This window comes from Haliaeetus leucocephalus, unplaced genomic scaffold, assembly GCF_000737465.1.
Source record: "Haliaeetus leucocephalus isolate CR32 unplaced genomic scaffold, Haliaeetus_leucocephalus-4.0 Scaffold362, whole genome shotgun sequence".
In the NCBI taxonomy this organism is placed as follows: domain Eukaryota; kingdom Metazoa; phylum Chordata; class Aves; order Accipitriformes; family Accipitridae; genus Haliaeetus; species Haliaeetus leucocephalus.
The window spans coordinates 7,833,458-7,848,649 of NW_010972798.1; the positions used below are offsets into that span (position 1 = coordinate 7,833,458).

At 41.0% G+C, this 15,192-nt stretch overlaps 1 protein-coding gene across 6 annotated transcripts in view; it reads right to left on the reverse strand.

Moving 5' to 3' along the window:
- Positions 1 to 54: 54 nt before the first annotated feature.
- LRCH3 (leucine-rich repeats and calponin homology (CH) domain containing 3) overlaps positions 55 to 15,192 on the reverse strand; it is a 74,086-nt gene continuing 58,948 nt past the window's right edge. For 3 of the 6 annotated variants that reach the window (XM_010573039.1, XM_010573037.1, XM_010573036.1), the window contains 3 exons: positions 14,983 to 15,120; positions 12,660 to 12,737; positions 8,424 to 10,376 (listed from right to left, as the gene is read on the reverse strand). In XM_010573039.1, coding sequence (XP_010571341.1) covers positions 10,176 to 10,376; positions 12,660 to 12,737; positions 14,983 to 15,120 — 417 coding nt within the window. In that variant the 3' untranslated portion in view covers positions 8,424 to 10,175. Of the gene's footprint in view, positions 501 to 2,197; positions 2,413 to 6,719; positions 7,034 to 8,423; positions 10,377 to 12,659; positions 12,738 to 14,982; positions 15,121 to 15,192 lie in introns of those variants that run through there. The other 3 variants (XR_774711.1, XM_010573041.1, XM_010573038.1) reach the window with 3 other exon arrangements.

The window sequence follows — 15,192 nt, forward strand, 5'->3', positions numbered from 1 at the left end:
CTATTGCTGGGCAGGCCACTACAGTTGGTCTGTCTGACAGGACAAAATAAACCATGTAACAGAGCTCGGGCTATTCTGGAGAACACAGCTCATGACAGACATGGTTAAGGTGAAGCTGCAGTTAACTCTTAAGATCTTGAAGCTGCCCTTGTACAGTAAAGACACAGTTTGTCCAGCAGATACGCTGTATCTCCCAAAGTGCTTTATGGAAACATGATAGCTAGCGGGAGGTAATGCTGTTAACAGCCCAGTAACTCACCTGCATGGGATGCTCTGCACCAAGGACCTCCCCTGCAGACCCCAAAGCACTGGCTGTGGCTGAAGCGCTGCTGTTTGCTGTGGCGCTGAGTAAGGCAGGGAGGCCAAGTCCCCTGCATCTGGGCTCAAGCAGCTCTCCCTGCTGTCAGTGCCAGCATTAGGTTGGCAGGGGGAAAATTGCTGACAGCTTGCAGCATAAACACAAGGGCAGTCAAAGCACACAGGTTTCCATTCCCACAGTCCTGCAAAATGTCAGAGCATAGACAGAATAGCTCCAAATACCTTCCGACAGAGGGGAGGAACAATGGAAAAAGACAGCCGGTCGCACTGCCTACAGGAGCTGGTCTGTCACAGCCGTACCCACCACCCTGGCCACCATCTCTGCACAGCAAGATGAGGCAGCAGGCAGGGAGCGAAGCTGCTGGGGAGCAGCGTGCTGCTTTCTTAACCAAGAGGGGAGCCCTCTCTCCTGACATGACTGTCAATCACACGCAGGACTGTGCACAAAGCAAAATTAGCCCTGCGGTTGAGCTGGCTGGTTTCTGACACTCCCACGCAGGAAAGCAAGCTCAAGCCATACAAAGTCTGCTGTGCTCTTTGTGACGAGCCTGTGCTGGCCCCATCTAAACACCCTTGTGTCCAAGCTGAACTGTGCCAAAAGCGCTAAAGTTCAAGTGAGATGACTGCAATCATGAGCAGAGAGCCTTTCTCTCTGAACGGGAGGAGGGGGGCTGGTGCCCAAATATCAGGCAGAGCCGATTGTCAAGGGAGCACTTAAATTTCAGATGCTCTAGACAAACTTGCGTTATAAATTATCAGTATTACCCCTGGAGCACTGCCGCTTACTTGAAACCAGCACACATTCCTGTTCCAGCACTGGTACCAAAGCCGCGAACACATCGCTCGCTTTCCCTGGTCCCCACGCAGTGCTAAGAACAGGGATCACTCCAGCCCGATGCTGGCAGGAGCTGAGCCAGGACTGAACTTACACCCCACGTCTGCACTGTGGCTCCTCCTTGCAGGAGGCACCACGGAGCAACCAGGGGAGCTATATTCCTGATTTTAACTCTTCTTTTTCATGTGCTGCTGACTTGGTATGTTTCATTTAGGACCAGTATTTTCCGTATGTGGTGGATGTTAACAGGTGACCTGTTTGAGTGAGGGAATGAAGCTCGATCATAAACTCTTTGGAGATTTTGAGCTAAAGAAAAAGTGGGATAGAATGGAGGGGCAGTAGATCTCTGCTGTTTATATCAAACTCTAGGCACACATTAGTAATACAACCAAATAACTGAAATTTGAAACATGGAATCAGCTGGTCTTTGCTTGATTTTCAGCAGAGAACAAAATAAAACATAATTCTGAAAAATCCTCCGCATCCAGGGGTTCTGCCAAGGCTGGGCTCCCCTTCAAGCCCCAGTTCCTGATGCCAGCCTAACAGCACTTGTTTTTACAGCACATCAAGTCCCCGGAGCTGCAGTGAACAAGCCAGTAGGAAGTTAACACACTGCACTGGATCATGAAATAATTCAAAACTTCCATTTTGGTGACTGGTATCTCAAAGAAAAAAAAACCAAACCAACCCAAACCCATAAATTGCATAGGCACAGCAGTATGCTTCCAAAATTAGGAAACTCTGTGTCTGCGTGCGTAGAGGAAAGGGTACTTCTTCCTTTCAAAAATGATGTAATAAATAAAAACGCAACAGTAGAACTGGGTTTGCTGGTCCAGTAAGGTGGGGAGTGCCGAAATCTCTTACAGAATCCCAACACTACTGTCCCATCCACTGGGCAGTAGTGTGACAGGGACAAAGGTTTTTAACCTGACGGAACCCCCGTGAGCTTATGCCTCCCCAGTAAGAGCAGCACACCCTTCCTTGCCTGGGGACCATGGCCACGCTGCCACCCACCCGTCCAGCCCTTCCCAGAGGCCGTGCTCTCCTTACGAGCCTTACCTTGCTCGGTCAGAAACTGCAGTGGACTTCCGTGTCTTGGCTGTACAGCTGCCAAGTAAACAGGCTGAGCGCATCCAGTGATGGGAGCAGAGAGCAGTGTCCCAAAACCTGGCAGTTTTGAGGAACTTTGCCAGGGCTGGTACTGCTCGTTTTTTCCAGCTATGGAGAGATGGGATCAAAGTGCACATCCATCATATTTTCTGCAGGGAAAACCAGAAATCAAAAGCCCTTTGAAGAAACTGGTTTCCAGGGAGGTAAATGGAAAAGAGAGACTGGAGACTGAAAAGCTGGTTAGGAGGAGGCTTTAGTCAGAGAGGGAGAAATGAACACCAGGAGAGAGCTGGGCAGCCCTCATGAAGGCAGGAATGGAGTTGTCCCAAGTGACCGGTGGAGTCACCAGGAGGTCAAAAGCTGAAGCAGCTTGGTGAGCAGGGAACAGTACCACAGGGGTATGCAGCATGCACGAAGTAGGGAGCGTTTGTGGATCTCTGGCAATTTCTAGGCCTTTTATTTTTATTTTGTTTTCAAATAATAAAAACTAGCTACATGGAGGGAAGAAAAGAGGACTAAACATTTTGGCTAGTAAGAACAAACCTTTCAAATGCTGCAGGGGCATGAAGCAGGGGTGCAAGTTTTACAGATCAAACTCAAGATAGGATAAAACCAAGCAAAAGATGAGAATGGCAAGGAGCACCAGTATTGGCAGCAGCAAACTCCCCAAACCTAGAATGTACATTTTACTTTGAGGAGGGGAAAAAAAAGAAAGGAGTGGCGAGGGAGAAACAAAGGATTCTGTACAAAAGTGCAGCTTCTCAGTGTCTGCGAAGGGTTAAAAATATCCCCAAGAAAAAGCTTCTGATGTGGCTGCAGAATGTGTGTAAAAATGCTGGAATTTTTCTATCCTGGTTAATTATGAAAACTAGAGAAACAAACCAGGTCCATTAACTGCCAACTGTGACGATGTGGAAGGGAAATAAACACCCAACACAGAGAATGTGAAATTCATTGATGCAACAGAAAAACAGCAGGAAGAAATACTGTAATTCATGTAAGTTTTAAAACTTTATTTCAAATTACCCATGGTTTCCTTTTATATTATCAATGTGCTAAAAGTTCACACTACTGGCAGAATACAGGCAATTTAAAATAAAGTATACAATATTCAGACACATTTATATGTAACAGAAATTATGGAATGTATTTACAGACATACAGCATGGGATGAAGCTTTAAAATCCTTTACTCTATTAATTACACGTTTACACTGTTTTCAGAAATAACAAAATTAGACTGCTTTGTAAAACATCACAATATCTATACCAAAGAATTTTTTAGATGTCCAAATTCACCTTACAAGTCCTCTGGTTCTAAAACATCTTTTCAAAGAACCATTTATAGTCATAAAAGGGTAAAAATACCATTTGCCATTGTGTCAGTACCAAGAACAACAGAGGTGTTCTCGGCGCTGTAAGAAGTTGTCTCTGATTCACTTTCAGCAGGCCACTGAGGTCAGGGCCTTTCCGAAAGCCTCCCCCTTCACAAGGGGGAAGACCCAAACCCTGGCTGTTTTGCCCCGACCACCGCAATGCCATCAGGGACTCCCCGGTGCCCGTGCTGCTCGATCTCAAGAGTGTAACCTTGCTGAGCCTCAACGCTGCTCAGTGCTTGACATGGTTTGAGGAAGGATGGCGACACAATGGAGTCAGTGTATAAACACCAGCAAGCACGAAACACTCAGATGGATTCCTCCCACATCCTCCAACACAAATGCCCCGGAGAGGAAAGACAATTGCCTCTTTACTTTAACACACAAAATAGAATTTTATACAAGTTTTCTTTAAAATATTCTTTTCATGGGATACAACAAAAATTGCACATAAATACACTGAAAATCCCAACTCATTTTGCAAAAAAGAACTGAAGTTGTTTTTGGTATAATACATTAAATAAACCATATGATGAAACTTCAGGTTTGGATTTTTGTCCTAAACATTTAGTCAAGATTTAGTGTTTGCCAGCATGAAAACACAGGATTATAAACGTCAAACTAACATGACCACATACACTGAAACTGCCAGAGTGAACCGTTGCTTAGAACAAAGTAAGTGGTACTGGGGACAAAATGCCTGCCCAGCCATGCAACCATTGCGCTTTACGTGAACTCAGCTGCTGCGCGTATGCACCGCTCGTACGGAAGAGTATCTGTGTTAACCAGGCATGATAGGAAACGGCCACTTCTTGCAGTTCAGGCTCAACTCCCCACCCCATTAATTCCTAAAAACTAGTATTAATGAAATGACAAACTTCCACCAACCTGAATACTGTTAAGTTTCTTTTTCCCTAAGTGCTGGAAGCTGGACTGGAGCAAACAACACACCCTCACGATTCCATGAAGGGAATGGCCTTCTTAAAACAGGAATATTTAAATAGTCCACAAAGGGTGTGCTGTTAAAAAGTTAACATGCCTCTCTAACAACACAAGTGACCTAATGTTGAAAACTAAGATGAAGTCAGTGCCCCCCCTCTTTCAAATTATGTGTAGAGACAAACATACAAGAAACACTTGCGGTCTATACTGTTTGCTTGCGAGTGGCAGAATCTTCCATTCAGCAAACTACAGCAGAGACTTCAGACACTTTCATCTAGTCCTTTAAGAATTACCAACACTCCTTGCAAGCAAAATTAAGCAAAACCCAAGACCCACTTAAGGAGGAAAGTATGTCTGTATGGAGCTGCTCTCTTCCTACGTGTATTGCAAGTTATTGGCATTTTCATTTCTTGCAGGGCTCAGGGCAACATGCTTACCCAGTATGAAAAGGCTTCTCTTTTCAGCTGTGCAGTTTTAAGTACCCTTCAGGTGTTCTTCTCCACTTGCAACGTGATCAACCAATGCCAATAAGAAGCAACTGAGATAATTATGTGAAACAAGGGATTCAACAATCACCACAATGGACCTTGAAAGAAATACATGAAGCAAAACAGAGCGCAAACAAAACTGCAAAATCAAAAGGGGAAAAATCCAGCTAAGACCAGTCCTTGCCAGTGTTCCCATGGCAGGTTTACTTCAGGAAAAATGACTTAGCTAGCTTGTTCCCATTTCTTCTTCCTTTATCCCCATGAAATCCTCTTGGTGTATTCTGCTTCAGATATATCCCCAGATGGAATACCTCTGATGCCTGAAGTTGGTCTCAGACCCCATGCACCACGTTTTAGTAGCAAAAAGTTCTGAGATGCTTTAAATTGGCCAAAACCTAACAAAGGAACTGCATGGGTGGAGAACTGGATTTTGCAAGGTCTTTTTTTTTGGGGGAAAAAAAATAATTATTGTAACTGATCCAGTAGCAAGCTTGGCCTTGTCACTAGGACCAGAGCACACAGAGCTAGTCTTTGTTTTGCAGGTCAACTTTCCAGCAAAATGCAAAACTTGTTGGCTGCCTCTCCCATTCCTGTATATTGAATTTCCATTTTTACGTTAAGGAAAGAGGACGGAAGTAATGGTAGTTCTGTAAAACCAGTGCATCTCTACATAAATTCCAATGATAAAAAGCTTTCATTATTAAAGCCTTATCAAACCCACAAACAGAAGCTACCTTTTGAAACAGATTGCTGCTTTGGCAATATGCAGCCCACCTGTGGAAATTCAATAGCTGTGTTCTTAAAATGATAAATTTCTCAGTGGCTGACACACTCACCAGTGCTGGCATGTCTGCATTGGATGTCTCAGCCCTTAATAAACCTATTATTTGATAACAGGTTTCTAATGATTAGCATGGCAGGCTGTAATTCTTCACACTGCAGTGAAAATACATACATGGTTCTTGATGACATCTAGTCATCATTTGACAAAACTACTGAATAACCAAACGCATCCCTACATGACCAGAAGGGGAGGTGAGAGGAGGTAGATCATCTCTCTCTGCTGAAGTTGGAAAAATTTTCAGAGAAAGACATGTTAAAACCCAAACAGAAAGTGAACCCAGCAAGAATGCTAATGTGATTAATACAATTTGAACAGTTTTTGTTTAGTATCTTTTACTACAATGTTTCTTGTGGAGAAAACATGCGGTATTTTTTCCCTTGGGGAAAAAAATTTTTTTTTCCTTCAAATTTTAAGTACTGAGGACATGCCAACAAAAGTTACAGCTGCATGGGGTTCAGCCCTGTTATGAAACACTGCAGGTTAAGATTGTGTGTTGCAATTTTTTTAATATATAATAGAAATAGCTGTTGTTCTTTTGAGGCAAAGAAATTCCCTTTCTTTGAACCCTGCGGGGAAGGAAAGAAATTTCATTTCCCATGTGCCCACTGCAGCAGCATCCTTTTTTTTTTTTTTTCATAAATGAATTCCCCTAGGAATTGCTTTCCAAACTCTACACCCATGTCTTCTGTCTACAAGGTCAGTTTCTACAGCTGGCTCCAACAGCTGGCCACTGGAATTCCCTGCCCTCCTCCCAGTGAACTCAATTTTTATTTTTTTTTAAATAAGGGGCAAAAATATTGGTAATAAAAATGTTATTGGAAACTGTTGTGATCTCCAAAAAAATGGAGAAATGAAGTAAAACATTCCTGTCAGGAATCACGGAAACTCATTTCCTTAGAACAGAGCTCTGTGTGTTTGGATGCACTGCATGGGCAGTAAAGTCTTCACGTCCTTCTGCTTAGCCAAGGTAACCCAAAAGGTCCCGGAGGTCTTTACACAGCAGACAAGTGGTGAAGTTGCTGCTGCTTTGGGGGTGCCAGCTCCAGGAGCGCCTGGACAGTCACAGCTACCTGTGTCAAACCCTTCTCTTCTAAAATATGTAGAGGCAAACATAATTGCTCCTGAATGGGGAACAAAACAAAGACAAAAACAAAATGGATGAAAAACACTCAACTGAAAAGAAAAAAAAATTAAGCAAAAGGTGACTGAAATATGAAATGTTATGGACAGCTAGCACACACACAGGTATGAAATGAAATTTCTGCTTGTAACTAAAGAACCATGAACATGACTACTCAAAGGAGGAGGCCTTGGGGTAATCCTTGTGTTTATTTATTAGAAAATAGTACAAATAAGAATTTGAAAAAGGATTGTGGGAGAAGTGGGGAATAGCAAATTGTCCTCTATCTCTGCCCACACTGAAATGACAGCAGTTTATGAAACCAAAAGTAGATGAACTTAAGGAGGGGGAAAGCTTTGCTTCAACAGGATGACCTTGCTACAACATGCAGTAGGAAAGGAACCATGGCTTCCTTTCCAAAACAAAACTGCCTTTTTGAGGGAGTCCTCATGTAGCAAGCCTGTTTAGCTGTCAAACATGAGGAAAGACCTGCTTTAAAGCAGAGAATGAAATACTAGTGTGCGCTATGGAAACACTGTGCAACAAGCCTCAAGAGGAAATGTCATACTTAAAAGCAATTCTCATCTCATGAGACACACTGCCCATCTGAAGTCCTTCGGCCTGTATGTATGTGCTGATCTCTATCATTACAAAAATTCCTCGGAAGACACAAAAAAGCAGAAGAAAGTTTTATGGAAGGAAAAGAAAAAAAACCCCAAACTTGCTTCTATGTATGACTGAAATAACCTTGATGACAAATGCAGAAAATGCCATTTCTCCTGTTCAAGGCAATGAGAAATTGACAGTATATTTATAGGCAAATATCCATCCTATGTTATGTGCGAGTCACTACCACTTATTTATCTTCCAGAAGTACACCCGCTTAGCAGGTTACCTCCAAAATCATCCTAAGGAATAAGAGTAATACGCAAAATGCAAAAGGAGGTTTCAAAGTGTTTATTAATAAATGTGCTATTCTCAGTCTAAGGTGGATTTAAAGCCTCATCCTATGTAAGTCCTTGGCACATCCTGGCCATCCTCACTCCACAACAGTCAGGATACATGTCCAACAGTTCTCTGTCTCTGTAGAAAATAACCAACGTGTGTCCTTCCTATAGAGCTACAGAGATTATTTCTCACATGTTATTTCCATAGCAACCTGCATTTCTCCATTCTTTGAACCTTTACTGATTTTTGATGTTAAAGAATCCTTCAGCATAAACAGTGGCAGCCAACACTCCTCCCGCAAAGCTCAGAGTGGAGAGAAGACAAATGAACCCAGACTGAAATTCTCACAGTAAGTCATATGATCAGGCTGAAATACATTTTTCTTCCAGCAAATTTATGTTTTTTTTGAAAAAAGTGTGCTTCTTGAGAAAATACTTGTAAACTTGAGCAAATATGCCTTATCTTTTTTCTTATGTATGCAAATAGGTAAGGGGAAAAGCTTTGGAATGACTCGATACCACAGACAGTCATGACAAACAAAATTTAAAAACTGGAAGGCACTGTTAGTGTAAAACCCCTTGCAGCTTTCATCACAGTGTTCATTAGAAGAAGTTAAGGAACATAGGAACCGAGTTCATTTTAGTTCATACCAGTAAGCAGTGCAAAAATAGCTTATTTAAAAATAAAACAATCTTCCCCTGTCAAAGGTCCTCTCTTTCCTCAACAATGTTTTGCTTGGACAGAACACTGTGTGATTTGGAAAGAGGGCATCAACTCCTTTACTTGCTCCTTTGTTAAATACTCACTTCATGTTACAAGAGCTTGTGAGATCCATGTACACGTAACACATTTTTACTGGTAGCGACCACATTTGCAACTAAACTCCTGTGTATCTTAAACTGTGCTTCAGAGTTGTTACCAGGTTAACGTTGGAATGCTAACACCACTTAAACCGGGCTTACAAGCCATTCACTGTATTTTCAGATATAATGGGAATTTATTGAAAACACATTTGGAACAGCCATTTTACTTAACACTTACCTGTCACTGGTCTCTGAGCAGAGTTCCCTGAATCAATCTACACCCTGAGGAGACATGGTCTTTTGCACATCACATGGGGAGCGCCCTGAAGTTCTGAGGTGTCCCTGAGACATTAAAGCATTAAAGCACCAGGATGCTTTTCCTGGGGAGGGAAAAGCTTTGAAGATTTACGGAAGACTACCTGAGTTTTGTAAAACAGTGAAGAGTGATCGTGCAGCTGGGACTTGTATTTCTGCAATTGTATGATACAAAGGTTTCTGAAAATGACAGGATAAGAGGAAGAAGGGAATAACCATGGAACAAGCATGGGTTGGGGCGTCCACAATCAAGTAGCGACTCAAGAAGTTTTTGTTAAGTTTTATCCAGAGCACAGTAAACTGCTACGACATTCTGTGGTGTCTGATAGAATCTTAAAGATTTTTCCTTCTGTGCCAGAAAACTTTTCTCTCAAAGCTGTTGAAGAGCTCAATTTCTCTGAAAATTTCCTGCTTGATCTGTTATGAAGCTCAAGTAGCTCAGGATTCACTGACAGTTATTTTAAAAATCCTGACTTAAAGTAACACACCAGAGTCTACAAATATGAGAAGTCAAATGCTCTCAGAAGTAGGATAAGGGACTGGGGATAAGAAAAAAACCTCTATAATTTAAAAAGTCCTGTGGACAAAACTTACCAGACCATGTCTCCTCAGACTGTAAGAGCTCATCAGGAACACTGATGTTGAAAAAAATTACATTCTTTAACATTTTTCATCAGATAATCCTCAAGCAATTACCAAAGTGGGTGCAATTCCCATTATACAGACAGGGAAACTGAGGCATGAACTGACAACGCAGTTTTCCCAGTTCTACATCACTCATCAGCAGACTATAGTGTGCACCCACATGTCCTGAACTCAGTCCCTTCTCTAACCCACGGACAGCACCTCCTCCCTTGTAAAAGCGTTACATCAGCTAAATAAGACACAGCAAATACAAATGTGAATTATGTCACAGACGGTTGTGTGGGTGCACCAATGTGTTTACACATCGTACTTGTCACCTCTGTCCCATCAGTGGGAAAGAAAGCACTTCATACACACAGTCTTGACAAAACCCAAAATTCTTTCCCAAGCACCGGAGTGATGGAGGGAGGAAGCAGCAACACTATCCTTCAGCTAGAGAAAAAAGACCCAGCGATAGAACATACAGAGCGTTAGCATTAGAGTACAGTAAAACACCACAAAGCCCCAGAGCTGAATGGAAAGGGAGACAAGACTGGATTCTTCTGAATCTGTCCCCAGGGAAAGAAGAGTCTCAACTGTTCTTTTAACGCTGAGGTTTAGCTGAAGAATGTCAGAAGGGGAACAAAGATTGTCCTGTCCAGAGTGTGTGAGCAGGAAGGGAAAACAGACAGAAAAAAAAAGGTCAGTCAGTTAGCCATAGCAACATCCACGAAGCAGTCAGTCATCAGACATCTCAGATATAACCTACATGTTCAAGAAGCATATCACAGCTGGTTAATTCTCAAAGGAATCTGCAAGACTCCCATTGCAGAGAACTCACTTAATGCAAATATTTAGTGTTCAATGAGGTGCCTGTCACCTGTACAGCTTAAACATGTAACAGTCTTTGTTGTTAAAAACATAACAGTTTACATATGCCTTAGTGAAAACCGTTTTTCTCCAGGGGAAATGAAGAGGCTACAGGTTTCTGAGATGCTGTTGGCACTGAGTACTCACCAAAGCTAAGTCTCCACATGTATCTTAGTTAATGAGACAGTAGGACAAGGGATTATTTATGTGTAACTGATGCTTGAACGCAGTGTCCTGCAGAAATATCTATTACTAATTAGAGTTTAAGTGTTCTGTAACTATTCCCACTGTGTATCTTTTCCCTCCCTTTCACACAGGTAACTGCAATAAATCAGTGAAATCTAGATGCACATATCAATGTGTTCAACTGTTGCTTTCTTTTGATGCAAGGGCTTTAACTAGCAAAGTCCTATAGAAATAGCTGCTCCACTGTGGTGCCTGTAATTAGAATTTTCTAAAAGTAGCCTTCCTCTTAGAAGGTAAGTATTTCTACATAGATCCATGCTTTCAGAAAGCCTTTTATTTTTGTAATTAGAATTTAAATGAAAGAAAATACCTGCAGGCATCGTTTCAAGAAAAATATACTAGGCTGCCACGCCATTCTTGCATACAGATACCTACTGAGATGTGAATGTAAGATAAGTAATGTAGACATGTGAGAGCAACTTTAGTGTTCAGGTGGGGGTATTTCATTAAGTTTCCCCAGAGACACTCTCCTTGAACTCTTTTCACATTAAAGCAAGAAATACGAGAAAAACAGGAGGGTCCTAGACAGTAGGTGTAGCAGATGTAGCAGACTGGGTTTATAAGGGACTTTTTCTTGAGTGACTTTTTTGTTTGTTTTTAAATGTGGGTCATTTTGGTGATCTGCTCTGTACTGCAATCTGATGAAAATTACATCTTCATATTTGAGGGAGCTATAAATAGGGAAGCTGGGAAGGAATTGAACAATTTTGCCCTAGACAAATTTATATTGTGCAGGTCTGCTGGGAGTAAAAGTCTGAAGTTTCTTAGGGGACCAAAATAGTGCAGGATCTCAAAGTACTAATGATCACTTACAACTCTCTACCATGTTCCAACAGGATTCACCACCGAGTCATGTGAAATTGCCAGGCAGCTCAATAAATATGCTGTCCTAAAATCCCAATGGGTCAAATAACTGCAAGTGAAGCTATCTGAAAACACCAGGAAGTACTGCATAACTGACTTGAGAACACTGCTTTTAGAAATAGCTAGGAAATTAGCCACTGGGTCTACTCTTCCCTTTCACAATACAAAAGAAAGAAAACAGCACCTATAACACAAACACTAATGCTTAGCAGTGTAAGAAACCAAATCAATTAATGCACTGGAAGAAAAATTAAGAAAAACATGACGTATCAAAACTATTTGTACTGACACAGCTGCTGAATAAGACAAAGTGGAAAGGACAGGACAGCATAAAACTGGGTGACTGGACTTGGATGGACTATTTTATATGTTCCCACCTCCTACATCTTCGAAGTTTCAGAAGGGGACAATGAATACCAGAAGATAGACTTCTACCACTGGTACATAATAAAAGAATTAGGATCTATGCAAAGATAGCTACCATGAGAGAAAGGCCAAAAATACTGTGACTTGTTGGTAAGACAGTAAAGATGTTCACATAAGAGAATTATTCTGAAGGAACACGAAAAGCTTTGGGATAGAAATAACACATGCAAAACATCATCCAAATTTTATCCCACTTTTAAGCTGTCAAATATCTAATCTTGAGAAAATGTAATTGTTTTTATAGAAATACCTTGCAATTCTAAAGGCAGACTTGAACTGCATCAGCTATTATGAATTTGAGACACAGCAGTAAGTGAATCAGACCTCTGACAAACTATATCTGACTTCATTTTGCTCCGGAAGACAATGCAAGGTAAGTCTGATCTACACCGCAAGACATAGCTTATACCTGAACCTTCTAAACTTTTAATAATTTTGTTTTCATCCAATCTTCCAAAGAAGTTTTTACTTTCTGAAGCATCATACAAAACTGCACCCGAAACATTATATCAGGATAGTAGAAATACATACCTGAGGCACTCCAATCCTTCTGCAAGCTTCCAAGAAATTCTCCACATTTCGTCTGCATTTTGCCATTGTAAGTTTAGGCTGCAAAGAAGTAAAGGAGGCAGTGTTCTTAAGTGACAGGATTTTAAAAGATCTTTATTTTTTTAAGTAAAACTCTTAATAAATCTCTTTGCCAAAAACATACTGCACTGACATAAGCTTGTCTAATTCAAAGCAGGCTCTGTTGAAGTTCGCTCTTCTTTAAAAAAGCAAGCCCAAATTTCAAAGCTATTTTATGAAAAGCTAATTTATGAATGCTGGATGTTTTTTAAAAAAGACAATTCTAAGCTGTGCAATATTTACATACAAGGTGTTACATAAAACTGGCTAACACTTTCAGGGACTACCGTATGACAATTTAAAAAATATATTTTGAATGAAACATACATGCAGGGCTTCCATGCTGTGATTTCACAGCAATTTCATGACATGAAGCAATCTGGAGTCTGTTCTGGATTATTACAATACAAAAATATATGTAATATCAAACCATATTTCAATTAACAAAAAGATTAAAAAAATGAAGGCTAGATGAAACCAGAAAACAATGGAAGAAAACTGGAATCGAAGCTTTCTGCTTGTAAGCCTCCTGTAGATGTGTTTGATGTAGCTGTTTGAATTGCACTCACTGGCATTTTTTCAAGCAAGCTTTTTTCTACAGCTAGCTTTCACACCTCTACACAGATATATGATGGCACAGGCTGTCTTGTTTCTATTCTTGAAGCTTATTCTTTTCTGGTTAAAGAGACACAAGCTTCCTGCTCCTTTGAACAAGCTACCCACAGTCCACATAGCAGCAGGCAGCTGCCTCTGTGGGTTCAAAACTTTTCCATAAGTGGTGGGGTTTCTGCCCTGTCCCCTCAATGTGCCGTATTTCCCCACCACGAAAGCAGGTTAAAGGCTAGCGCTGACTTCCTTCTACCGAAGGATGAAGGGAATACAAAGATCACATTGTGACTGAGGAATGACATGATGCCTCTTCTGCTCCTGAAGCCGTGCAGCTAAAGGCTGCCTCTTCCTTGGGATTTATATGACAAAGCCATGATTTAATTCCTAACACAGAATATTCAACAGCACACAAAACCAGGCCATTGAAAAGATATTCTCAATGACGCAAGTCTTCTGAATAGCGGCTGTATGCCTTTTCTCTTAATGATTCCACAATCTGCCTAAAATGTTGGCATGTCCAGTTCAATCGTTCTCAAAATAATGAGGACATCTGCTTGTTCACATTAAGTCCAAGGGAGAGGAACCATAATGATATAGTGGGCAGCCCTGTAAGTGCCAGTTCAAATTCCAGCCAACACAAAGACCGACTCCACAAGAAGGAAAAGCAAACACAACATGCATGTTTCAACTTCTTCTCCCAAGAACAATCTTCAGGGTTTTTTCCTTATTCATACAATTTAAAGGTGCATAACAAGCAATCTGCCTGTCCATACTACTTTTTAAATAGCCAACCCTAAATATTTTCACTGAACTTTCTGACTTCCACAAATACAGATTAGGTAAATAATCTGTCATTATTTCACAGTTCTTAACCTTTCTCCAATTTTGTGCTTTCCCTACATGACAGAGAGTAATGCACCCAGAAATAGATCATCTTCATTGCTTTCCAGAAACACTGCAGTTAGGCAGGGTAAGAGAAACAACTTCAGAAAATTTCAAACTTGTCTGTGCAATTCCTTCCTTGCTCTGAACAGACCCCAGTTACAACCTTTTTTTCTCTTATCACAAAAGTACGACTGGATTTGTTTTGTTCCAGGAGATGCTGTTCTCCAAGTAGCTTGAGTGTTCTCTGCTAAAATTCCAAAGCAGAGGAATTTGTAGTGCTGTAAAGTGAACACAGGAATCAGCTTGGCTTCTCTGCCTGTTTTCGCTGTCATGTATAGTGGAAACCTAAACATTGTAGAGAATGTTGTATTTCCCTACTATCTGTTTTCCTGAACTTCTTGGACCTTTTGATCTTCTGAAATATTCTATTTCAGTTTTTATGCTGAACTGTCTCTTATTTCACTAGTTTTAAAGTTAACATAGGGAGGACTTGAAAATGTTAACATTTTCTTACAATTTGGGTTAGAAGTAACTTCAGTTAAATGAAACAAACCCAAATATAGTTTCTTTTAATGACGCTATATACCTTTTTTGTTTAGAGAGAACAGATGGTTATTTTTTGTCATGTACATTCACAGAGCAGAATCCTCAATTTAGCATTTGTCTGGATTACAGGACTTCGTTGGATGTTATTTTGGACACCTATAAAATACTATCATTATTACATACTTACAACAGCAGGTGAGGGGACATGAATGCTGGGAACAGATCGGGGACGCACGTGATTAGCTAAATGGCATAGAACAACACCATCGGTGAGAGCTGCTCCAAGATCACTGGGCAACGACACTTTCAACCGTGATTCTATATTCTGTAGAAAAACGAATATGGACACATAAAAACTAAGAGCTGGTTTCCTCCAACTGTTTAATTCTGAAGAACA